General features: G+C 47.7%; 1 protein-coding gene and 2 long non-coding RNA genes across 3 annotated transcripts in view; 1 reads left to right on the forward strand and 2 right to left on the reverse strand.

The window, feature by feature from the left end:
• The window catches only part of LOC120994353, a 50316-nt gene that overhangs the window by 3450 nt on the left and 20111 nt on the right, over positions 1-26755 (reverse strand). Inside the window, exons 3-5 of the long non-coding RNA XR_005777399.1 lie at positions 15099-15128; positions 14742-15005; positions 2660-2739 (exon numbers count right to left, since the gene is read on the reverse strand). This is a non-coding gene — a long non-coding RNA (uncharacterized LOC120994353). The remainder of the gene's footprint in view (positions 1-2659; positions 2740-14741; positions 15006-15098; positions 15129-26755) is intronic.
• LOC120994354 lies at positions 15305-19305 on the forward strand. The gene is made up of 3 exons (XR_005777400.1): positions 15305-15435; positions 17583-17588; positions 19231-19305. It is a non-coding gene; the product is annotated as an uncharacterized LOC120994354 (long non-coding RNA).
• Positions 21029-25716, reverse strand: LOC120994350. Its single transcript, XM_040422842.1, has 2 exons — positions 24474-25716; positions 21029-21341 (listed from the first exon to the last, which is right to left on the reverse strand). Exons 1-2 carry the CDS (start codon positions 25699-25701, stop codon positions 21337-21339), a joined length of 1233 nt encoding a protein of 410 aa, XP_040278776.1. The 5' UTR covers positions 25702-25716; the 3' UTR covers positions 21029-21336.

Genomic DNA, 26755 nt, shown 5'->3' on the forward strand with positions numbered 1-26755 from the left:
ACTGTAATGGGGGCACTGTGGATGTCACTGTTATGGGGGCACTATGGATGACACTGTTATGGGGGAGCTGTGGATGTCACTGTTATGGGGGAGCTGTGGATGTCACTGTCATGGGGGCACTGTAGATGTTACTATTATGGGGGCACAGTGTATGTCACTTTTATGGGGGCACTGTGGATGTCACTGTTATGGGGCACTATGGATGTCATTGCTATGGGGGCACTGTGGATGTCACTGTTATTGGGCACTGTGAATGTCACTGTTATGGGGTCACTGTGGATGTCACTGTTATGGGGGCACTGTGGACATCGGAGTAGTGACAGGCACAGGGTGAAGACATCGCAGTAGTGAATGGCACAGGGTGCAGACACCGGAGTAGTGACTGGCACAGGGTGCAGATATCGGAGTAGTGACTGGCACATGGTGCAGATATCGGAGTAGTGACTGGCACAGGGTGCAGACATCGGAGTAGTAACTGGCACATGGTGCAGACATCGGAGTAGTGACTTGCACATGGTGCAGATATCGGAGTAGTGACTGGCACAGGGTGCAGATATCGGAGTAGTAACTGGCACAGGGTGCAGACATCGGAGTAGTGACTGGCACAGGGTGCAGATATCGGAGTAGTAACTGGCACAGGGTGCAGACACCAGGGTAGTGACTGGCACAGGGTGCAGATATCGGAGTAGTGACTGGCACAGGGTGCAGACATCGGAGTAGTGACTGGCACAGGGTGCAGACATCGGAGTAGTGACTGGCACAGGGTGCAGACATCGGAGTAGGGACTGGCACAGGGTGCAGACATCGGAGTAGTGACTGGCACAGGGTGCAGACATCGGATTAGTAACTGGCACATGGTGCAGACATCGGAGTAGTGACTGGCACAGGGTGCAGACATTGGAGTAGTGACTGGCACATGGTGCAGATATCAGAGTAGTGACTGGCACAGGGTGCAGACATCGGAGTAGTGACTGGCACATGGTGCAGATATCAGAGTAGTGACTGGCACATGGTGCAGACATCGGAGTAGTGACTGGCACAGGGTGCAGACATTGGAGTAGTGACTGGCACATGGTGCAGATATCGGAGTAGTGACTGGCACAGGGTGCAGACATTGGAGTAGTGACTGGCACATGGTGCAGATATCAGAGTAGTGACTGGCACAGGGTGCAGATATCAGAGTAGTGACTGGCACATGGTGCAGATATCAGAGTAGTGACTGGCACAGGGTGCAGACATCGGAGTAGTGACTGGCACATGGTGCAGATATCAGAGTAGTGACTGGCACATGGTGCAGACATCGGAGTAGTGACTGGCACAGGGTGCAGATATCGGAGTAGTGACTGGCACATGGTGCAGACATCGGAGTAGTGACTGGCACAGGTTGCAGATATCGGAGTAGTGACTGGCACAGGGTGCAGACATCGGAGTAGTGACTGGCACGGGGTGCAGACATCGGAGTAGTGACTGGCACAGGGTGCAGACATCGGATTAGTAACTGGCACAGGGTGCAGACATCGGAGTAGTGACTGGCACAGGGTGCAGACATCAGAGTAGTGACTGGCACATGGTGCAGATATCGGAGTAGTGACTGGCACGGGGTGCAGACATCGGAGTAGTGACTGGCACATGGTGCAGATATCGGAGTAGTGACTGGCACAGGGTGCAGACATTGGAGTAGTGACTGGCACATGGTGCAGATATCGGAGTAGTGACTGGCACAGGGTGCAGACATTGGAGTAGTGACTGGCACATGGTGCAGATATCAGAGTAGTGACTGGCACAGGGTGCAGATATCAGAGTAGTGACTGGCACATGGTGCAGATATCAGAGTAGTGACTGGCACAGGGTGCAGACATCGGAGTAGTGACTGGCACATGGTGCAGATATCAGAGTAGTGACTGGCACATGGTGCAGACATCGGAGTAGTGACTGGCACAGGGTGCAGATATCGGAGTAGTGACTGGCACATGGTGCAGACATCGGAGTAGTGACTGGCACAGGGTGCAGATATCGGAGTAGTGACTGGCACAGGGTGCAGACATCGGAGTAGTGACTGGCACGGGGTGCAGACATCGGAGTAGTGACTGGCACAGGGTGCAGACATCGGATTAGTAACTGGCACAGGGTGCAGACATCGGAGTAGTGACTGGCACAGGGTGCAGACATCAGAGTAGTGACTGGCACATGGTGCAGATATCGGAGTAGTGACTGGCACGGGGTGCAGACATCGGAGTAGTGACTGGCACATGGTGCAGATATCGGAGTAGTGACTGGCACATGGTGCAGATATCGGAGTAGTGACTGGCACGGGGTGCAGACATCGGAGTAGTGACTGGCACATGGTGCAGATATCGGAGTAGTGACTGGCACAGGGTGCAGACATCGGAGTAGTGACTAGCACATGGTGCAGAAATCGGAGTAGTGACTGGCACATGGTGCAGATATCGGAGTAGTGACTGGCACGGGGTGCAGACATCGGAGTAGTGACTGGCACATGGTGCAGATATCAGAGTAGTGACTGGCACAGGGTAGATACATCAGACAGTGGACAATCAGAAGAAGAAGACCTCGGACTGAGGAAACCAACAGCAAGGAGCAGATCTGTGGAGAAAGGAGCCACTTTGAAAACAAGTCAAAAAGGAAGAAAATCACTGACCAGAGACAGGACCAAAACGAGCTTAACCCCGAACACAGGAAGCACCGAAGCAAGTAAAATCTCATCAGAGGATCGGGAGACTGTAAGGAGACAAACACGTCCATGTTATATAAAATATACCCCAGTAATACCCCAACTACCTGTAATATCCGGAGTATGAAAGGTGTGAGGTGGGTATAATACCCCAGTAATACCCCTCTTACCTGTAATCTCCAATACATGGGGTATAGAAGGTGTGAGGAGAGTATAATACCCCATTAATACTCCTCTTACCTGTAATCTATGGTACACGGAGTATAGAAGGTGTGAGGTGGGTATAATACCCCAGTAATACCCCTCTTACCTGTAATCTCCAGTACACGGGGTATGGAAGGTGTGAGGAGAGTATAATACCCCATTAATACCCCTCCTACCTATAATCTTCAGTACACGGGGTATAAAAAGTGTGAAGAGTGTATAATATCAGTTGTAATTTCAATAGTCCACTGGCGCTGATACTCCCTATTACTTTGTGCTGCAGTACCGCAACACCTGCTGCTAAAAGTGCCTCCCTGTAAAACAACTCTATTCAGGATACCGCGCACTACCTTCCCGCTATCCTCCCTGGTTCCCCTGCTTGAGAAGGACCACAGGTGCGGGCCAATATATAGACCACGATTACCTTGCTATTGAACCTTCCTCCGTGGTCTCTGCTTTTCCTCTGTTGCAGGCTTGACTTCAGGGTTTAGCGGGTTTGGTATCTTTCTACTCGAGCGCGCCCCGGCCGGTGGCGTTGCTCCGTACTAGTGAATTGAAGGCTCGCGCTCACGTGGAGCGACCTAGTGACGTGACTATACGAGCTACGGATCGTTACGAGTGCCAAACTCACAACGCGTTTCGGACAATGTCAGGGAATCAATCTGGCGCTTGTAGATACCACTCTTATATACCTGCTCGATTTTCATGTTTTAACCCTTAATGTACCGCATCTTGCTTACAGCAACGCTATTCTTTTCATTCTACTTTCTAATTTCCCCCCATTATTCAAAATCAAACAATTCTATTTCAGCATTTAAACCCATCGGTACCAGTGTGTTCATATAAAGAATCCACCTTGTTTCTGTTCTTGACATGCTTTTAATATAATCACCCCCCTCCCCCTTCCGTTCATCTATCTTAACTATTTCCCACCCATTAAAATTTGACCCTTCAGTGCCTCGATAATGGAGGCCCCTCAAATCTTCTTTGAATGTTGTATACATGTTCTCCCGTTCTCTTCTTTAGGTGCCTCTTCCTACGGCCAATATAGATCTTATCACAGGGACATGTAATTGCGTATATTACCCCCCGACTATTATATGTTATATGTTCCCTAATGTCATATTTATATAAACCATCTCTATTCTCTATCTGAACTTGTTTCATATTTTTGGGGGATTTTTTACACCCCAAACATCTTTTACATGGGTCAAAGCCTTTTGGTAAGTCTTTATTTTCCACCATTCTATTGCCTATTGCCGCACATTCTCTTGTGGATGCCGCCATATTCCCGACATTTCTTGCTTTTCGATAGACAAACCTTGGGATATCTCCAATACAATCTCCAATCACCTTATCCTCTTTTAAAATACCCCAATATCTACTCACTACCTTTCTGAACTGTTTAGTTTGGCCATTGTACGGTATAATCATGGGTGGAATTATTACTTCTCTTATTTTTTGTGGTTCATATACTTTCTTATTTACGGTATCTTCCAACAGGGTTTGTCTATTTAATTGCCCTATTTTAATTTTTTGCTCTATTAATTTTTCTTTGATGTACCCCTTAGATTAAAAAAAATTCTGCATGCATTCCGCTTCTTTTTTATATTCAGTGCAGTTCCTCTTAATGTGTAAAATCTGGCTTCTTGGTATATTTTCAAGCCATCGTGGTAAATGGCAGCTCTCTTTGGAGATAAAGCTATTAGCATCCGTTGGTTTATTAAATGTTTTAGTGCAAATTTTGTCCCCTTCAGTATAAATAGTCAAAAATTAATTTCTTTCATACTATAATTCGGTGTTAATTCTAAATAAAAATAATTTTTATTTATCACTTTAAAAAACTCCAACAGTGTCTCTTCACCCCCTCCCATATAAAAAGCACCTCATCAGTTAAACGCCGCCATAGGATGGGGCCCGCCCGGAGCCCTGCCATTGGGGTGTATAAAACTATGCTCACACCACCCTACAGATAGATTGGCAAACCCTGGTGTAAAACTCGCCCCCATCGCGGTACCCCACGTCTGGAGATAAAAATCTTCTTTATAAATAAAATAATCCCTCTGTAAAATAAACAGCATACATTCCTCTATGTGCTCTGTGTAATCTGGGCTTTTGGTATCAGAATTGGGCCGCCTCGCATCCCTTTTTATTTTCAATAACATATATAATGACTTTACATCTAGTGTACCCATTACGCACTCCGAATTCCATTTTATATTGCTCAAAAATTGCAGCGTATGTTTGGTATCTTTTAAGTATGTAGGAAGGGATTGGGCAGAAGGTTGTAGATACCGATCAACATATTCTGAGAGGGAACTAGTTAGGCAGTCTGTTCCAGACACTATAGGTCTTCCTGGGGAATACTGGATGTTTTTGTGTATTTTGGGATGTTTAATCTCAATAAATGCTGCCTTGTTTTTATGTAAGATCCCTTGCCTCCACCTTTTAGAACTAGCTCTTTTAATTCTTTTTTTAAACCTTCTGTGGGATTCCTCTTTAGCTGTTTATATGTTTTCTCATCTCCTAATATATTTTGCTCCTCTTTGTCATAATCTTCCCCATTCATTATGACTATACCTCTGACCTTATCAGCTGGGCGGATAATGATTTTATTATTTTCTTGCATAGAAATAATGGCTTCTTTTTCCATCTTAGTGATATTACTCAAATATTTGGGATTATTTTTTATTTTCCTTATACCGTTAGTTACTTGGTTCATAAAGGTATTGAAGGTTGTAGAATATCCCTGTAATGGGTGATATTTAGACTTGGGTCTTAGGTCAGTATGTTTATAACTGTTCCCAGGTTCAATATTATCTTCCTTTTCCATTCCTCTACTTGATCCTTTTATATCTTTTTTCATATTTTTCAAAGCCAACCTTCTCGTAAATTTTCTCACTCCTATAAATGCCTCGAATTTATTAAAAAAGGTGGTTGGGGTAAACTTTAAACCCTTTTTGAGGATCAAATTTTTTCCCCTTTGTTAATATATGTTGACTTTGATTATACATTTTCTGCCCCAAAGCCCCCTCCTCACTCTCCTCTTTTATTTGTTGTTACTTCGTTGTGGTTACCGATGGGTTTAGGTGCTGAAATAGAATTGTTTGCTTTCAATTCACTAGTACGGACCAACGCCACCGGCCGGGGCACGCTCGAGTAGAAAGATACCAAACCCGCTAAACCCTGAAGTACCCGGGGTATAGAAAGTGTGAGGAGTATATAATACCCCAGTAATACACCTCTTACCTTTAATCTCCAGTACACAGGGCATAGGTGTGCATAATTGCAGCGTCCCACTAGCTTATGTGGGAACTGCAAAAGATTTTTGTTATCATCTGTAATATCATGCTGTATTGTGTTATCCTGTGATATTCCTATTTACCAGGCTGTCAGGCGCACTACATAGATCCACCACTAGATGGGGGTAGCACCACAGTATAAATAGTGCAGTTCAGGCCTAGTTAGGGAGTTAAGTCAGTTGAGAAGAGAAGTGGGAAGTGAAGGAGTGAGAGCGCAGCTGAAGCTGTGTTAGATGCAAGCTAATTCAAGAGAAACGGAGTGGAGATAAATACAAAGGACAAAAGCCATTTATTCAGGCTTCAAGGACTTTTGGATTCAAGGTGAATGACTTACTAGCTTGGGGCAGCCTCACCATTAAAGAGCTGGAGAAACAGAACCAGAATAAGAAACTGAATATCAGTGAGTACATAACTTACCGCCCTAGCCTGACACAGTATCATCAGTATCATCAGCACAGCCTGTTACTGGGATTCATCTCAACCTACCTGCATCTGTATCAGAGACTGCTTTATTGCTGGATGTAAACTGTTATCAAGAACCTGGTTATAGTAAAGTTTACCGTTCGATTCAAACCTGCCTCATTCTTCTAACTCCATAATGCTATCACTCTCAACATTTCGCACCATCAAGGTGCTGGTGTCACGACATTATTTAAACCAGGGGCCCAGCTGCACAAGCACTCAGCAACCATCCACCATCAAGGGCACCTCGATCACCACCTGGCCAGTGTCCCCTGTAATAGAGTGTGCCCCGAAGAATCCAGTGCTGTTCTCCCCTTCACTGCACTGCTGTGGGGAGGGCGACTGCTAAACCGTGAGTAACCGATAAACTGTTTGTACATTACGGCCCACCGTGAACCTCACGTGTTCTACCCCTGCGGACTGGCACGTTGCATAAAAATTGGCGTCACGAACAGGATCAATATCCTCTGGGCCTTATGTGAATGAGCCCCAATTGTTTGACTGTTTTTATTGGGCTAAAGAACTGTTTAAACTGCTTAAACTTGCAAGGATATACTGGGCAAATTGACTGCTTTAAAATCGCACTGTTGAAATTGAGAAAATCGTAGATTATTGTGTCACTAGAACTGCTTGCTGCGCTTGAATTGACTTTGACCTTGAACTCAACCTGAAAATGGCCGCCGAAGGCCTTCTTGTCTGATTTTTGGCGCTATCGCTCTGCAAAACACCCTGTACGGCTGGAAAATAGAGTGCCACCCCTATATGCAAAATAACTTGGACGGCCCACCATACCTTCATAGTAGTGATCCGGGAAGGCCGGCCCTGTATGCAAAATTTCGCACCGCCCTTGCTATATTCAGGTTGTATCCTGTAACAGTAGAGCAGCAAATGGAAATTCTTCTTGCGCGGTTGCAAGGAGCTGCCCTCAGAGAGGTGAAGTCCTGGCCGAGCTCAGAGAGGAAAACACTGGAGCAGATATTTGAACGGCTCTGCACCACCTTTGAACCCAAGAATGTGTCAGAGGTCAAGATGAGGTTCTTCAGCAAGAAACAGCAATCTGGTGAGTCAGTCAGAGACTTTGCATTGTCATTACAGGAAGCCCTCAGAGCTGTGGTACAGGTAGACCCCCATGAAGCAGAAAATGAGCACAAGACGCTTAAGGAGCAATTCATTGAAGGTGTTAGTATCGAAGCCTTAAAGAGTCAGTTAAGGATGTTAGCGGCTTAGCATCCAAGTTCCACTTTCCTAGACTTCAAAGAGTTAGCCATCGGTATTGTGGGGACAAATACACCATCGAAGCCTACTAGGCCTGCCGAAATATCTATGGATACGCCAGTTGCATCTCCAAAATGTTACTCTATAGTCAGTCAAGCAACTCCAGCCCCGGCTCCTGATGCAGTTGCCGCCTTGACAGAGCAAGTCAACTTCCTGACCAAAAGTCTGGAGAAAGTATGTAAGAAACTAGAACAGTGGGAGAAACCCTTAGTATTGGAGGATGAGACACCCATACGAAGAGAACTTTTCCCTCCTGATTATAGAGAGACATCTCCCAGAAACTCTAGTGGACGCCCGTCTAACCGCTTCAATGCTCGGAGACGACTCACTTGCACATACTGTCACAAGCCAGGCCATACAGAGATGATGTGCTGGCAGTTAAAAAGGGCAACCCTCGAGGTCAAGGACCGTCCCTCGAGAGATGAACCAGTAGGATCCCCGCTGGATGCCCAGATATGTACGATCTCGTCCAGAAGTGGTTCCTCAAATAAATGGTGTTCCCTTTGTTGCTTTATTAGATACCGTGTCCCAAGTCACAACCATTCAACAGACGGCATTTGAAAAATACTGGGATCAGGAACAGTTAACACAACCACCAGAATCCTGGCTGAGTCTTATAGCCAGTAACGGCAAACCCATGCCAGTGCATGGTTACTGGGAGCCAACTTTCCTAGTGGGAGGAACTACACTACCCCGGCAAGGTATCATTGTTGTGCAGGTCAGGGGAGACAACAACCCTCCGGTAGTCCTAGGGATGAACGTCCTTAGGAACTGTTATACTGAAATGCTTGAAGCTTTGCACAAATCTATGCCTACCGCCGCACCTGCCTCCAAAAAGGTGATACAACAGACTGTCCGTGTGTTAAGTGCGCAACAGAAATTTGCCAATGAGAAAGGAGAGATTTGCTGTGCCCGTATCCGAGGTAACCAACCAGTAATCCTTAAACCAAATACCGAAACACTCCTGTGGTGCCGAGCTGCTCTTGGAATCCAAGGCCAAGACTTCCAGGCCCTGGTAGAACCCATCACCCTAGAAGACCATCCTTTAGTCCGAGCTGCAAGGAGCCTAGTGACTGTATCTCAAAGTAAAGTGCCTATTCGTCTTCTGAATTTAAGTGATAACAGTACAACTTTGACCAACCCCTGCCCTGTGGCTCAACTACTGCAAGTCACTTTCCAAGATGTTATCAGTGTACCTGCAGCTACCACTGAACAGTCTGCTCAGAAGCTAAATCCACAAAACCATATTTCAGATACATTATGGTGGAAAGAACTCAATGTGGGCGATACCTCTACATCTGAGGACCAAATTGAAGGAGTCTTAAAAGTTGTGCAAGAACATCATTAGGCCTTCAGTAAACACCCTACGGATTATGGTGAAGTCAGTGTAATCAAGCACACCATCTCTACCGGTTCACATCCTCCAATCAAGGAAAGGTACTGGCCTATACCACCGACAATGTACCAATCTGTGAAACAGATGATCCAAGAAATGAAAGATTCAAACATCATCCAAGACACCCATAGTCCATGGGCTGGAACCTCTAGTCCTTGTCCGAAAGAAAGATGGTAACATTCGATTCTGCATGGACTATAGGAAAATTAATCAAATCACCCACAAGGATGCCTATCCTTTACCAAGAATCGAGGAGTCTCTGACAGCATTAGGCTCCTCAGCTTACTTCTCTACCCTGGACTTAACCAGTGGGTACTGGCAGGTACCTATAGCCCCAGAAGACTGTGAAAAAATAGCATTCACTACTCCTATGGGCCTATTTGAATTTAATTACATGCCTTTTGGACCTTGAAATGCCCCTGGAACTTTCCAAAGACTAATTGAACGATGCTTAGGCCACAAAAACTTTGAAACTGTCCTGCTATACCTGGATGATGTAATCATCTATTCAAAATCCTATTAAGATTACTTAAAACATCTTGCAGAAGTCTTCCAAGTCCTCATCAAGCATGGACTCAAGATCAAGCCATCTAAGTGCTATCTATTAAAGTCAGAAGTCAAATACCTGGGACATGTAGTCGGTGCGGAAGGTGTCAAGCCAGATCCAGAAAAGATAGCGGCAGTCCGGAATTGGCCTACTCCTACCACAGTAAAAGAGGTGAGAAGTTTTCTTAGTTTTGCAGGATACTTCAGACGTTTCATCCCTCACTTCGCTCAAATTGTTGAACCGATACAAGAGCTCCTGAGAGGACATCCTAAGAAGTACCAGAAAACCCAAATATCGGTTGAATGGAATAAAGAAAGGGAAATCGCTTTTCAACTCCTGAAGAAGAAGTTGACAGAACCACCTATCTTGGGATATCCGGATTATCAACAACCATTCCATCTCTACACTGATGCTAGTCCAGTGCTTCTCAAATAGTGGGGTGCGCCCCCCAGTGGGGGCGCCAGGCTCCGTAAAGGGGGACTCGTTCAGGGCCGGCCTTTGGGGTGTGCGAATTTCTTCTGTATAATGCGGGCAGGCAGGCCGGGCGGCCGGCGTGTCCCTCAGTGATGTCACGTGCCTGCGCCGCCTGCTTTATGAATGAAGCAGGCGGCGCAGACAAGTGACGTCACTGAGGGACGCGCCGGCCGCCCGGCCCGCCTGCCGGCATTATACAGAAGAAATTTGGATATACGGTACTATTAGGAGTGAGGGGGGCATGTTTAATAACTTTAAACGGCGGCGGCGGGCACACGGAATCTGTGGATGGCACAGTTAAGGGGTGGGGGTCTGTGGATGGCACTGTTATGGGCTGGGGGGGCACTGTGGGTGGCACTGTTATGGGGTGGGGGGTCTGTGGATGGAACATATATAACAGTGCCAGCCACAGATCCCCCTTTAACAGTGCCAGCCACAGATCCCCCCATAAGTGTCCGTCATCCACAGATCACCCCATAAGTGTCCGTCATCCACAGATCCCCCCATAAGTGTCCGTCATCCACAGATCCCCCCATAAGTGTCCGTCATCCACAGATCCCCCCATAAGTGTCCGTCATCCACAGATCCCCCCATAAGTGTCCGTCATCCACAGATTCCCCCATAAGTGTCCGTCATCCACAGATCCCCCCCATAAGTGTCCGTCATCCACAGATTCCCCCATAAGTGTCTGTCATCCACAGATCCCCCATAAGTGTCCGTCATCCACAGATCCCCCCATAAGTGTCCGTCATCCACAGATCCCCCCATAAGTGTCCGTCATCCACAGATCCCCCCATAAGTGTCCGTCATCCACAGATTCCCCCATAAGTGTCCGTCATCCACAGATCCCCCCCATAAGTGTCCGTCATCCACAGATTCCCCCATAAGTGTCCGTCATCCACAGATCCCCCATAAGTGTCCGTCATCCACAGATCCCCCCATAAGTGTCCGTCATCCACAGATCCCCCCCATAAGTGTCCGTCATCCACAGATCCACCCATAAGTGTCCGTCATCCACAGATTCCCCCATAAGTGTCCGTCATCCACAGATCCCCCATAAGTGTCCGTCATCCACAGATCCCCCCATAACAGTGTCCGTCATGCACAGATCCCCCCATAAGTGTGTGTCCGATCCACATTTCTTTCTTTTTTTATTCTCTTATACGTTAATAAGGATACAGTGTTATGCAGAGGTGTACTTCTAACAATTGTATAGACAAATGATACTATTTACAGTCGTGCGGGGGGCGCAAAATGTTTTCTTCTTCCTAGGGGGGGCATGACAGAAAATAATTGAGAAGCACTGTGCTAGTCAGAGGGGCCTGGGAGCTGTCCTGTCTCAAGTGCAAGAAGGTAAAGAAAGAGTAATTGCTTATGCTAGCATATCTCTTAGAGGTGCTGAGACAAATGACCAGAATTACAGCTCCTTCAAGTTAGAGTTCCTAGCACTTGTCTGGGCCGTCACTGAAAAATGTAAAGACTATCTCGCAGCAACCCCATTTGTGGTCTATACTGATAACCCACTGGCGCATCTCAACACAGCTAAGTTGGGAGCCTTAGAACAAAGATGGGCCTCACGTCTTGCCAATTATGACTTCACTGTCAAGTACAGAACAGGCAAGTCAAATGAAAATGCGGATGCCTTATCTCACCTGCCTACCAAAGAAGATCCTACTGAACAGATAGATGTATGGGAAGAAGTGGACATGCCAAGAAGTGGAGATGTATGGGAAGAAGATGTCATCACCACCAAAGGTAAAGAAGTTTTCCAATTCCAACAACAGACAGATCCAAATTCCTAAGTTGAAAAAGAAGGTTGGATCAAGTTGCAATCAGAAAGCAGAGTCTTAGGTGAACTTCAAGACTTCTTCACCAGTGGAAGAACCCTGTAACGAATCCGCCGGAGAAATACATATCCAGAGTTATTCAAGCTATGGAGACACCGAAAACAGCTCTTCATGCAAAAGGGCTTGATGTTAAGAAGAACTCTAGATCCAATTACCATTGATCGGCTGTACCAAATCCTAATACCCTGTTGAGATGCCAGAATCGTTCTCGAGATGTACCATGATAAGTCAGGACACTTTGTGGTACAAAAAACTGAGGCTACTATCCGCCACAGATTTTATTGGATTGGAATGAGGGGAGATAGAGAGTTGGTGTCGAGAATGTTCTACTTGTGCCACTGGAAGAAGTGAAAGACATGACCGAAGAGCACCATTGCATCCCATCGTGAGCAAAACTCCTCTAGAGATAGTGGCCATTGACCATGTAAAGTTAGAACCAAGTCGCTCAGAGTATACCTACGCCATGATAATAATTGATCACTACACCAAATTTGTAGTAGCTGTACCTGTTAAAGACTTGACAGCCAAAACCACCGCAAATGTTTTCTGGAAAAACTTCCTGTTGCCCTATGGATGCCATGAAAAGATTCTTACAGATCAAGGATCTGCCTTCGAGTCCCAATTGTTCCATGAACTGTGTTCACTTCACAGTTCTCAGAAGATCAGAACAACAGCTTACCATCCTCAAGGTAACGGACTTTGTAAAAAAAATGTATCAAACCTTAATTGAAATGTTGAGGGCTGTACCACCTACTACGAGGAATGAGTGGCCAACTTTACTACCTCAATTGATATATACTTACAACAATACCATCCATTGTTCTACTGGATATACCCCATATTATCTTATGTTTGGCCGCCAAGGAGAGTTGCCTGCAGATCACACCTTGGATGTGCAAGTTCCAGATTCAATTAATCCTCTACCCCAAACTGATTGGGTGAGTGAACATCAGAAATGCCTAGCCGATGCCCAAGAGATTGTCCAAGTCCGTATGGCAAATGCACGCAACAAACAACAGAATGACTATAACCAGTCTGCTAAAGCAGAACCTTTAGAAATTGGTACTCATGTGTGGCTGGGAAACAACCATCGCACTAGCAAGCTGGATAGCAAATGGGAAAGAGAACCCTACCTCATCACGGCTATTCCTAATGGTGAGAATGATGTCTATGAAATCACTAAGGAAAACAGAGCACCACAAATAGTGCATCGCAACTGTCTTAAGTTGTGTCTAAAAAGAGCTGTTCAAGAGGAAATTCCATCCACAGTGCAAGTGCCTGAAAAACCAGCTGAACCAGAAGGACCAATGCAGACCATGGAGAAATTATTACTGGAATAAGATCCTCTACAGTGGTTCCTTATGCCGTGGCTTAACATTCCTGTACCCGCAAAGGTAAATACAGTTCCACTTCAGCCAGATGAACTACCTCACAGAGGATCCTCAGAAAACCCTGATGTACCCAGTTCTCTTGAACCAACGTTTATGGAGTCTCTACCACTTCAGATATCTGACCGGACTACTAAGGGGCAACCACCTGCTCGTTACAGAGACTTTCTGCAACCGCGGCCGAGAAGAAGACTTCCAGCCCTGCCTGTTCAACAGTAATTCCCTTACCTACAATTTGCAGCTACAGAGCCGGGTGAGAGACTTATTACTTTGATTGTTTTGCCTTACCCAAAGGACTCTCTACAAACCTGCTTCTACTTGTTTGTTGCAACGTTTAAGCCTTGTGCCCGGAGATAGACTTTAACGTACCTGAGCCTCCGTGATTTTCCCCTATTGACATTTTGCTCAGGAAACGGACTCATGCCCTGTGAGCCTCCTGTAAGGATTTATTGTTGGATTTTATTATGGACTATCCTGGTTTTCATTGTTCGCTGTGCCAGGTCAGCACCTCAGTTCACCAGTCTTGGAAGAGAACGACGGCCCCTTGTCACCAAGATTATACTTAAGTGTATTTTTGTAATGTGAATTTTCATGCTACTTGTTATTTATACCTGTATGCTTGTTTGCATGCTTGCCTCTTTTGTATCTTTCAGGAGACTTCATCCAGAATGTGTCGAGGTCGACACATATTAAACAAAGGGGGTATGCAGCGTCCCACTAGCTTATGTGGGAACTGCAAAAGCTTTTTGTTATCATCTGTAATATCATGCTGTATTGTGTTATCTTGTGATATTCCTATTTACCAGGCTGTCAGGTGCACTACATACATCCACCACTAGATGGGGGTAGCACCACAGTATAAATAGTGCAGTTCAGGCCTAGTTAGGGAGTTAAGTCAGTTGAGAGGAGAAGTGGGAAGTGAAGGAGTGAGACCGCAGCTGAAGCTGTGTTAGATGCAAGGCAATTCAAGAGAAACAGAGTGGAGATAAAATACCCCAGTAATACAGCTCTTACCTGCAATCTCTGGTACAATTGGTATGGAAGGTGTGATGAGTGTATAATACCCCAGTAATGCCCTTCTTACCTTTTATCTCCAGTACACGGGGTATAGAAGGTGTGAGGAGTGTATAATACCCCAGTAATACTCCTCTTACCTGTAATATGCAGCTCGTACTCCCGGGTTTCATTACTGACAGGGTTTGTGATCTGGACCCCGAGTCTCCGCCCGGCATCTTCTTTCTGGGCTCTCGGGATGATCAGCGTCCTGTTGTCGTCTATCAGATGGTATCCGTCGAGGAGACGCCCCCCGTCCACCTCCCAGGTCACAGCCGTCTCCTCTCCAGAGAAGTGGACGCTCACAGCAATGTCCTGACCCAGCTGGCTGGAGTTACTGGTTATGCTGGTGATGAGAACGGGATCTGGAGGGATCAGGAGAATCAGTCACCATCAGTCATGTATCTAGGTGCTGGGTGTAGAGTGCTAGCTCTGCTGCCCGTGTAACGAGTTCTTACCTAGGACTGTGACTTCTGTAGAGCGCAGGACTTTTTCTTGAATCCTTTTCAATATGACATCATACACACAGGAGTCCTCCTTCCCGGCGTCCTTCAGGGTCCAGCACCCACTGTTTGTGTCCAGGTGGAGTCGGGACTCAAACTGATTCTCGAGAATAAGGCGATGACAATACAGAGAGACCAGAATCCGTTTTTCGTCTTCACATTCTCTGTACAGCTTCAGGACACCATCTTTCTGATGACATTTCATGTCACAGTCACTGATGTCTGAACCTCTCCGCACATAGACTTTTCCTGATGAGAGTGATAGTACTGTCAGGATGGTGAGGACACCTGTGTACACAAGAGCAGAACAGTCCCCTTCTCAGTCCATATGATATAACTGCACTAGCTGCACTACTATATGAGCATTTTATGGCGGTGTAATGTATGATGACTATGGGACCGGATGGCCGTGCTACATGACAGTACAAGGCGCTATTAATGAAGAATTTTTAAGGGGTATCATTTGGGGATTACCTGCGCTTTTATTTGGTGATACTATACTTTATGGTGATGTATGAAGCTATTATCTCAGCATTGTATGCAGTATTATTTGGGGGCCTTTCTGCACTTCCTTTTCATGACTGATTTGGAGGGGATGTGAAGGTAACTTCCCTTGGTCTTGTATTTTAATAGTTAACAGGAAATTATATATCATCGCCTTCCTCCACCGCATGAGAGTAAAAAAATTTTCCTTCTCAGCAAAACCACAATCCTGACAGCTCGCCCCTCCTCCACCATACCTAAGAAGAGGAGAAATGGTCGTGGTCACACCGATCCCTCAGACCCCTCGCTCCTCTGTATGGTATTTGGGGCTGCTCAGACACTACATCCTTATCCATCCTTAGAATACCCCTTTATAGGTGCTTATTACCAATGGTTGCGCTCTGCTGCTCCAGTGTCTGTTCAGGAACCAACAGATCAGACCGACCTACATGAAAAGCTCCTGGACCCCTGCCACAAACTCATAGTGTTGGAGCAGTTCCCCCACCATCTCAGACACTGGCCCCTGGGTATCCTGACGATTCCTCTGCCAACCAAACAGTGTATTGTTTGCGATGGGCATTCTTATAAATGGGGGTCTCTAAATTCCCAGAGCCTGTCTTAATGCCTGAGATATTTAGAAAAGCAATACGAGATGTAAATCTAAGCCCTATCCAGGTATCATTCGATGACTCCACAAATTCTGTCCCAGTGACTCTCCAGATGACCAAACTGTCATCTACGTACCGTGCCTACAGAGAGATCATATCAGCCACCGGCCTCTATCTTCAGTAAAGACCATTGTATCCTCCTAACGGCTCAGGAGACAATTAGCACAGGTAGGCATGTGCAGAGTACCCATGGCGGTGCCCCTGAGCTGGAGGTAGATCCTGCCGTCAAAAAGTAAAATAATGCCAGGATGGAATGTGTCGAAGCAATGGTAATACAGACCTGCAGTGGGCATGGTACAGGGCACCCTCTCCCATTTTTATTGCCCATTAATATGGAATTGAAGACTAAAGAGTCTTTACATCAATGCTTCCTAACAGATTATCCGCTTCCACAGAGATCCCTTCCGGTCTTATAAGCAGATCAGATCTAGGACGGTTGTGTTTAAGTCCATAAGGTGGAACGCGTTTCAGTTCTTCTGGTACCATGTTCACAGACATGTCAACACGTGCTTTTAAGGTGCATCTCCTCTCACTTGTCAGATTGCATCTCTTCAGAGTTCCTAGAAGGTCCTCCGGGCAAACACCCAATTCAAGACACTCAAGTATCTCCACCATCTTACCTGTTTCCAGGCAAAAAATAATAATAATGTCCTTAGCCAAACCGATTAAATCTATTCACAGTGACAGTGATGACAAAAAAAGGGTGCAGTAACCGGGTGGCAGGGGCTATATGTGAGCTACGGTGGGCCGATGGGGGTAGTAGTAGTTTTACTCACAGTTCTGTAGCGCTCCCTGGGCCGGCGTGCAGTGTAGGGAAGGTTAGCACCAGTTCCTTTGGGGCGCACTCTGTTGTCCAGGGACTCCCGCCAGATGGTGGTTGAGGTGCCCTTGGTGATCTGGATTTAAGGTGCCTATCTCCACAGTTTACTCTGGTCTTTGCTAGGTAGCTGTAAGGATGTTCTCCACACTCCCTCAGCCTGGCCAGGGCCAAGGGGCTAAAATGGCAGCTACATACTGAACTTTGCTTCTCCTGCTCCTCACTACCTCTCTCCTTACTCCTCAGCTAACTTCCTTCCTTCTCCCTCTGCCTTGACACACCCTAAAATATATATATATATATGTGTGTGTGTGGTGCCAGCACCACCTAGGGGCGAATGGTTGTAATGACATGCACAAATAAAACAGCCTTTTATAAGGAATTACAGTTCACAAAGAAATACCTTAAAGGGGTTTTCCCATCTCAGACAATGGTGTCATATAGCTAGGATATGCTCCCGATGTCTGATAGGTGCGGGTCCCACCGCTGGGAACCGCACCTACAATGAGAACGGAGCCGGGAAATGAACGGAGGGCGCACTGCGCACGCGCAGCCGCCCTACATTCATTTCTATGGGGCTGCCAAAAATAGCCGAGCGCTGCCCCATAGAAATGAATGGGAACAAGGGCCGCGCATATCCTAGTGATGTGCCCCCATTGTCTGAGATGGGAATACCCCTTTAATACAGATACTAGAAATTATACAGTTATACAAAATTATACAGGGCCCCACGACCATCCCTGATTGGGACACGGCAGGGGTCCCTGTGGTGGAAGCGGGTGCTGAAGCCTGGCCTGGACCCTCTCTGCCTCTACTTCTGGATTTCCCAGATTGTGATTTATTTCTGGATGACTTCTGTGCATTTTTCATCTCTTGGGTCTCCTTATAACAGTTCCTGATCCTCTGAGCGCTGCTCCGCAGTGGACAGGATGTGGTGCCGTCTACAGCCTCCACATCCTGCCTCAGTCTACATGTCAGAGCCGCTGTGTACCCCACGTACCCCCCCAAATCCACAAATGCTACAGTATCAGACATTAAGCATCGTAATGTCTGGATCTACCAGGGTTCCATAACTTTGCTTTATAATTTATAGGTTACAACCACTTTTAAGATCTCTGTTTACTGTCAGTGAATGAGAACCCTCTTGTTTCCATAGAGACAGTAACCTCGCACACAGCCAGTCCTGCTCTCATCACAGGGGTGGATACAATTGTATCAGTCTGTGATATAAACATCCTGGACTCCAGACTGATACATTGTAACAAACAGCTGAGGGATCTGTGCAGCGGCTGCTGATGGGTTGAGCTCACAGGGCATTGTCTGGGATGGATACAACTGTAACAACCCCTCACCTGGGAGCAGAACCCTGTGTGTTCACATTCACTGACAGCAAGCAGAGATATAGACAATGGTAAAGAACTGAAACACAAAATCTATTAGAAACCTTTATATTCGGTAAGTTCACTTCATTCACATAAGCCCCTTAACAGGTCATTGACCCTACTGGTGTCAAGGCTTCTGTTCTTAACCCCTTCCCACCCGCCTCATGTACATTGTCAGGGTAATAGATGAGCAGCTACCCCTCTGACAATCACGAAAACCCTGCATGACACAAGTGCGTAGAATGAAAGTTACCCCGGACGTATGATAACTGCCCCCGACCACCATTTCCTGTCCGTTCCACCAGTTTCTACCCCTGAATAATCCCCCCCCCCCCACCTACTTCCAGGGGCAAAGACAAAGAGAGCCCCAGTACTCTGCGGTATAGTGACATCATACCGTACACCACGTGCGCACACGACATCGCTGTACAAGGGGACGTCAGAGGGGTCATTATTTATAGAAAGAACTGAACATGGAAAATTGGAAAAAAATGCATTTTTTTTAAAGTTTGACTATTTTCCCTAAATTATTTGTACACAGGTTATGGAAATAATTGTAAGAAAGTCCCGTGTGTCCTGGAGAAATTGGGGGAAGATATAATATAATAGATCCTCCACCGCCACGTCTGATACTGACCCCTCATCTCCTGAACCGCCCTAGCCATACCCCTATATCTGCCATGTACAGGACCCTTCATAATCCACTGGATATTAACCCATTTATTACCTGTGTGCAGTGCTCGGGGAGACATCAGGGCGGGGGCCGTTCTCCTCCTCGCTCTGATTTACACTGACAGGACATGGACCTGCGGTGACAGGCGGCCTCATGAGTCACCGCCTGCTGTCGCTAACCTCAGCACCTGAGTATAGTGCACTGCACCCAAGGGGCGTGAACAGGGGGCGCCACACTGACAGCTGCTCTCTACAATGCAAACATAACCAAAGTCGAGGAACTACAAGTCCCAGCAATCATCAACATATGCCTCTCCCTACTATAAATTTGACCCAGCAGCGAGCTGATCTGCAACCCCAGCAGACATCACAGGGGTAGTTGTAGGGGCTGAAACTGGGGTATTTTTCATAAGCGGGGAAATAAAGGAGCTTCAGGGCAAATGGACAGGGGCTATTAACATCTTTATAGATAAAGACTGTATGTAACTGCATCTATCATATAAACTGCCACATATGTATTTATAATATATTCAGTATACAGTAAATGCCCCCTAGTGGTGGCTGTATAATCTGTATGTAGTGAGCTCCCCCTAGTGGTGGCTGTATAATCTGTATGTAGTGAGCTCCCTCTAGTGGTGGCTGTATAATCTGTATGTAGTGATCTCCCTCTAGTGGTGGCTGTATAATCTGTATATAGTGAGCTCCCTCTAGTGGTGGCTGTATAATCTGTATGTAGTGAGCTCCCTCTAGTGGGGGCTGTATACTCTGTATGTAGTGAGCTCCCTCTAGTGGTGGCTGTATAATCTGTATGTAGTGAGCTCCCTCTAGTGGAGGCTGTATAATCTATATGTAGTGAGCTTCCTCTAGTGGTGACTGTATAATCTGTATGTAGTGAGCTCCCTCTAGTGGTGGCTGTATAATCTGTATGTAGTGAGCTCCCTCTAGTGGTGGCTGTATAATCTGTATATAGTGAGCTCCCTCTAGTGGTGGCTGTATAATCTGTATGTAGTGAGCTCCCTCTAGTGGGGGCTGTATACTCTGTATGTAGTGAGCTCCCTCTAGTGGTGGCTGTATAATCTGTATGTAGTGAGCTCCCTCTAGTGGTGGCTGTATAATCTGTATGTAGTAAATTCCCCCTAGTGGCAGCTGTATAATCTGTATGTAGTGAGCTCCCTCTAGTGGTGGCTGTATAATCTGTATGTAGTGAGATCCCTCTAGTGGTGGCTGTATAATCTGTATGTAGTGAGCTCCCTCTAGTGATGGCTGTATATAGTGAGATCCCTCTAGTGGTGGCTGTATAATATGTATGTAGTGAGCTCCCTCTAGTGGTGACTGTATAATCTGTATATAGTTAGATCCCTCTAGTGGTGGCTGTATAATCTATATGTAGTGAGCTCCCTCTAGTGGTGGCTGTATAATCTGTATGTAGTGAGCTCCCCCTAGTGGTGGCTGTATAATCTGTATGTAGTGAGCTCCCCCTAGTGGTGGCTGTATAATCTGTATGTAGTGAGCTCCCTCTAGTGGTGGTTGTATAATCTGTATGTAGTGAGCTCCCTCTAGTGGTGGCTGTATGATCTGTATGCAGTGAGCTCCTAGTGGTGGCTGTATAATCTGTATGTAGTGAGCTCCCTCTAGTGGTGGCTGTATAATCTGTATGTAGTGAGCTCCCTCTAGTGGTGGCTGTATAATCTGTATGTAGTGAGCTCCCTCTAGTGGTGGCTGTATAATCTGTATGTAGTGAGCTCCCTCTAGTGGTGGCTGTATAATCAGATGATTTTCCTATTTCATGACGTAAAGTCATGATTTTATTAAAGACACGGAGGCGAGTATTGCTATTCTCCTTCTTTACTCTGACCAATAGCAGCAAAGAAAAAATGAACATGTGACCAAACCCCTCCCCATAGTCCTAGTATAATAGGTAACTCCTCCTGTAAAACCTCCTCTTTCTTTGTAACAAGAGTCCCAAAAGTCCCAACGAAACTGGAAACCGAAACATTCCGGACATCACGGGAAGGAACCGCCAGTCATCTGGGCGCAAACCAGGAACAAACCGGAACGAAGTCTTGACAGAATAGTCCTCGTCCCGTCCACTTCAACGATCGGCTGGAACCGAAACTGCCGACCCTCCAAAACCTCATGCAGAACAACGAATACTGCTCAACATTTCAGTCTCAACCTAAAGGATGAAAAAATAGAGAGTGATAGGAGACGAATTGATACAGGATATCCCATCTACATGGTTGCGCAAAACCTACTCAGGAAAAACTCACAGAGTTAAAACATAATGCTCAAGACAAAGCAATCCATCAGACATGTAATCATAAATACTTACATAGGGAGGGAAAAATAAGGGAGGGCAATACTCGCCTCCGTGTCTTTAATAAAATCATGACTTTACGTCATGAAATAGGAAAATCATCTGATTTTATTACAAGACTCGGAGGCTCCTATTGCAAGTTCAAAGTCTAAGACACGTTATCAATGATGGAAGAAAACACATGAGGACTTGGTCTAAAATAAAACTCCCTGAACGTGGAGACACTGGACCAATCCGCCAACTTCAAAATGTCTTCAAGTCTGGCCCCAGAAACCGCCAACGAGGTAGCAGATGCCCCCCTAGCGGAATGTGCCGAAAAAAGAGAGACGTCCATGCCCGACAAATCCATGATCCACTTCATCCACCTCGCCAACGTGGGAGTAGTCACCGGAGCAAAAGGCCGAATCGTGGAAAGGAAGAGCTGCGGAAGCTCTCGAGATCTATAAGGAGAAGTGCGAACTTCATATTCCTTAAGGCACGCCACAGGACAAAGCAAAGGCGAAGCAGGAAAAGCCGGATAGGAGACCGAGCGTATGTGGGTCTTAGTCCTCCTAGAAATGTCAAACGTGACCCCTTCCGGGGTGTAGGAGCGGGCATCATGATCCAGAGCCCTGACATCGGACACCCGTTTGCAAGAAATCAAACAGAGAAGAGTGACCAGTTTCGCAGACAACTGCCTAAGGGAGAGTTCAGAATTCTGGGGCCAAGCAGACAAAAAGGAGAGAACACGAGACACGTCCCAAGTGGTGGTGAACCTTGGTCTCGGAGGTCGAGACATACGCGAGCCGCGCATCAGCCGGCAGACCAAAGGGTGTTGACCCGCAGGCATCCCGTCAAAGCCTTGGTGAGACGCTGAGATGGCAGATCTGAACAGGCTGATGGTGCGATACGCCTTGCCCTGGTCGAAGAGGGAAGACAGGAAATGTAAAATCTCCGTCACAGGTGCTGAAATGGGATCCAAGTCCCTAGCCAAGCACCAGTCAGCCCAAAACCCCCAGGCTGATCTATAAGATCTCCTGGTTCCTGGGGCCCATGCGTTCTCCAGAAGGACTTTAGCTGTACCCGAAACTCCCGGGACCTCCCAGGGTCCCCTGAAATCCGACACGCCAGCAGGCGCAGAGTCCCGTCCAGGAGAAGAGGATGTGGCTGGCGGCGAGGGTCGCGGAGGAGAGTCGGCGACGTCGGGAGAAGGCGAGGGATCTCTACCATCATCTCCAGAAGGTGGGGGAACCATGATTGGGAGCTCCAAAACGGGACCAGCAATGTCAGTTCCGCAACACACCGGCGCACTTGAATGAGGGTCCACGGAATCAGTTGGAACGGCGGGAACGCATAGAGGATCCCTCTGGACCAATCTTGGAGGAATGCATCAACGGCCTCGGCTTCCGGATCCGGGCGCCAGCTGTAAAATCGTGCCAGTTGCGTGTTCAGGCGCGAGGCAAACAGGTCGATACAGCAAGGTCCCCAAATCGACATCAAGGAGCGGAACACCGTTGGATCTAACTGCCAGTCGCTGGAATCCGAAAGATGACGAGAGCTCCAGTCCGCGTGGATGTTGTGAACGCCCGGAAGGTATTCTGCCAAGACCACCAATTCCTTGGATAGGCAATAGTCCCAGAAGTCCTTCGCCAACCGTGATAAAATGGTGGACCGGGTTCCTCCCATGCCGTTGATGTAACGTACAGCTGACACGTTGTCCATACGCAATTGAATGCAGGATCTGGCCGTGTCCCTCGTGAAGCTCTTGATTGCAAAAGAGCCCGCCAACAGTTCCAACGCATTGATGTGGAACCCCGTCTCTATTTCTGACCAGCCTCCGCCAGTCGTGATTCCCTCGCAGTGAGCCCCCCAGCCCGATAGGCTGGCGTCCGAGTCCACCACGAAATCCGGGCGCTGACCAAAAATCGCCTTGCCGTTCCAGGCATGCAAGTTGTGGATCCACCAGGACAGCTCCTCCCTGGTTTCCTCGTCCAAGGGAATCCAGTCTGCGTAGGAAGCTCCATTCCGTAGATGAGCGATTTTCAGGCGCTGGAGAGCCCGGTAATGGAGCGGGGCTGGGAAGACCGCCTGGATGGATGATGCAAGAAGGCCTATTATCCTCGCCAGCTGACGTAACGGGATACGGGGGGACGACCTGGCTCTGAGCAGTTCTTTGCGAATCGACCGAATCTTGGCCGATGGTAAGCTGAGGGTCCCCGCTGTGGAATCCACCATGAACCCGAGGAACTCCATCTCTCGGGATGGAGAGAGACAGGACTTCTCCCGATTGAGCAGGAACCCCAGCTCTGAGAGCAGGTCCATGGTCCAGCGAAGGTGGTCTAGTAACACCGAACGGTCCTGAGCCATGATCAGGATATCGTCCAGATAAATGATGAGGCGAACTCCCCGACTGCGGAGCCAGGCCATGGCTGGGCGCATCAGTTTGGTGAAACACCATGGAGCCGACGAGAGGCCGAATGGGAGGCACGTAAACCGCCAAACGCTGCCCTGCCAAGAGAAACAGAGGAGATTTCTGGACGCGTCCTCTACCGGTACCGTAAGATAAGCGTCTTTTAGGTCCAATTTGACCATCCAATCGCCCATCTGCAGTAAATCTCGCAGTAAGTGGATCCCCTCCATTTTGAAATGGCGGTAAACGACAAACGCGTTGAGAGCGCGTAAATTGATGACGGGTCTCATCTGACCCCCCTTCTTTGCAACCAGAAAGATGTTGCTGATTACCCCGTAAGGGGGTCCCGGGGCTAGTTCTACTGCCCCCTTGCGGACCAGGTCCGACAACTCTGAGTCCACCAGAACGCGGTTCTGTTCTGACACCACCACCGGGTGTGGGAGAGAAATGGACAGAGGGAAAGACGTCAGTTCTATGTGAAAACCCCTGACCGTGGATAGGACCCATTGGTCTGAGGTGATGCGGGACCAGGCCTGAGAAAAGAGACGTAGTCTGCCCCCTACACAAGCATTTAAAGAATTGAAATGGGGCAACGGTCTTACCGTAGGGGCGTCTGGAACCGGGTTGTCCTCTATATCCCCTGGATCTCCAAGGATTTCCTCTGGATGGGAAGAAAGGCGCAGGATCCCGCCTGTGCTCCTGGAAAGCCGGTCTTTGTGAGGAGCCTCGACCCGAGCCACGGGACTGGTACTGGGCGCGGCCGGACAGACGGCCCCTGAAACTGCCGGCCCTGGTAGAGACCCTACCATGGAAAACTCTTTTCATGGAACTTTGGGCCTTATCTAGGGCGGTGAAAGCGCCTACATAGCGGCCTAGGTCCTTGATGAAGGACTCTCCAAATAGTAGGCCTTGAGCCTCCTTTCCCGTCTCTGTCAGTGCCAGGTTTGCGAGTTTTGGTTCAATTTTGAACAAGATGGCCTTGCGCCGTTCCATGGATAGGGACGTATTCACGTTGCCCGTAATGCAAATGGCGCGCTGCACCCATTCGCGCAACTCTACTGGGTCTACCTGACCGCCCTCAGCCTTAGCTGACTCCGCCAGATCAAAAATCTTGGCTAGAGGGCCGAACACGTCCAGGAGCTTGTCCTGGCAGGAGCGCAGGGCTGACTCCAGGCCCTTACGCAGGTTCCAACCCGCTTTAGAAAGGAATTGGATCATTTTCGGATCCACAGACGGGGTATCGCAGACCTTGTTGGGGATGATCGGTCTGGGGCATTCCGCCCTGAGCTTATTGCGGGCCTCTCTGGATAGAGGGCACCGCACCCGCGCCTCCAAATATTTGGACACATGGTCCAAAGGTAGCCATTCCGCGGAACGCGGGTGATGGAGCGAGTCAGGGTTAAATAACGGGTCCCCAGAGGGGTCCACCAAATCTGCAGGAAGTGCGTCTGCAAACGATCTTTGAGTACTACACCCGGGTAGCGGGTTAGATTCCATGACCCCGGAGGGATCCTGCTCTGCCTCCTCAAAGGCGTCATCAATAGCCTCCTCCTCAGAACCGACCTCAGAGTCGGTAGCCCAATCCTGTTGTGCTCTAGCACATTTCCATTCTCGCGTGCGTTCTGCCTGACGCGGACAGGCTCTCTTGCGCGAACCAAGCGCGCCAACATTGGTGGCAACATCATCACCAGTCAAGGTTGTTCTGGAGGCATGCGGCCCAGGCCCGGCTGGTTTGGAAACCGTAGCGGGCTGCGGCATACTAGAGGTAGCTGGATGGGCAGCTAGGGCCTGTGCAATGGACTGGGATATGACAGATGTCATGGATCCCATAGCTGCTGCAATGGCCTTTGAAACAGACATCTGAAAAGCCTGAGATTGATTTGCCTGCATTCTGCCCTGATCAGTGTGCACAGAAGGGGTTAAATCAGCCAAAGGAAGTTCCTCCTCTGCTGAGCCCTGATCACTAATGTGGGACCTAGGCATCTTCTGGCCCTTGTATTGCCCCAACTTCCTGATCTTAGGATGTAATATAAGATGGGATGCCCCTATGGATTGTAGTTGGTGAATGGCAGGGGGATTTGCCCCAAGCCAACGGAGAAAAAAGGACAGCGCTGGAGGGAGAGGGAAAAGGTACAACCTGTCTGCATGCAGGAAACGCTGGCAATGATGTCCTGAGCGCAAGTAACCGGAAGCGCGCTCTGAAGCAGAGGGCCGGAGGCGGGAAAATCCCCCGACAGGAGAGAGATCAAAGTAAACGCCGCGTCAAGCGCAGCACTGGAAATCCCCCGCTCTGAAGACAGAAACAGGCGGGGGAAGAGCCAATATGAAGGGGAGGAAGCAGTAAGTACCCGTATAGGGGTACAGGGGTGCCAGCGATATATATAATGCCTAAGAAGGGCTAAAATAAGACCCATAAAGATATAGGCAACCTGTAGGGGAAAAATCCACACCACAAATAGAGCCAGCAGGCTCCCCCAAACAAAGGTTAAGAAACCACAAAAGCCTATAACTATATATGTATATATATATAACCCAACACAGTATAGTCACACAGTATAGTCACAGTAATGCTTTGAATGTACTTATCTCTGCGGTCAGCAGCAAAGAAAGAGGAGGTTTTACAGGAGGAGTTACCTATTATACTAGGACTATGGGGAGGGGTTTGGTCACATGTTCATTTTTTCTTTGCTGCTATTGGTCAGAGTAAAGAAGGAGAATAGCAATAGGAGCCTCCGAGTCTTGTAATAAAATCTGTATGTAGTGAGCTCCCTCTAGTGGTGGCTGTATAATCTGTATGTAGTGAGCTGCCTCTAGTGGTGGCTGTATAATCTGTATGTAGTGAGCTCCCTCTAGTGGTGGCTGTATAATCTGTATGTAGTGAGCT

Source organism: Bufo bufo, chromosome 3 (assembly GCF_905171765.1).
Source record: "Bufo bufo chromosome 3, aBufBuf1.1, whole genome shotgun sequence".
NCBI lineage: Eukaryota > Metazoa > Chordata > Amphibia > Anura > Bufonidae > Bufo > Bufo bufo.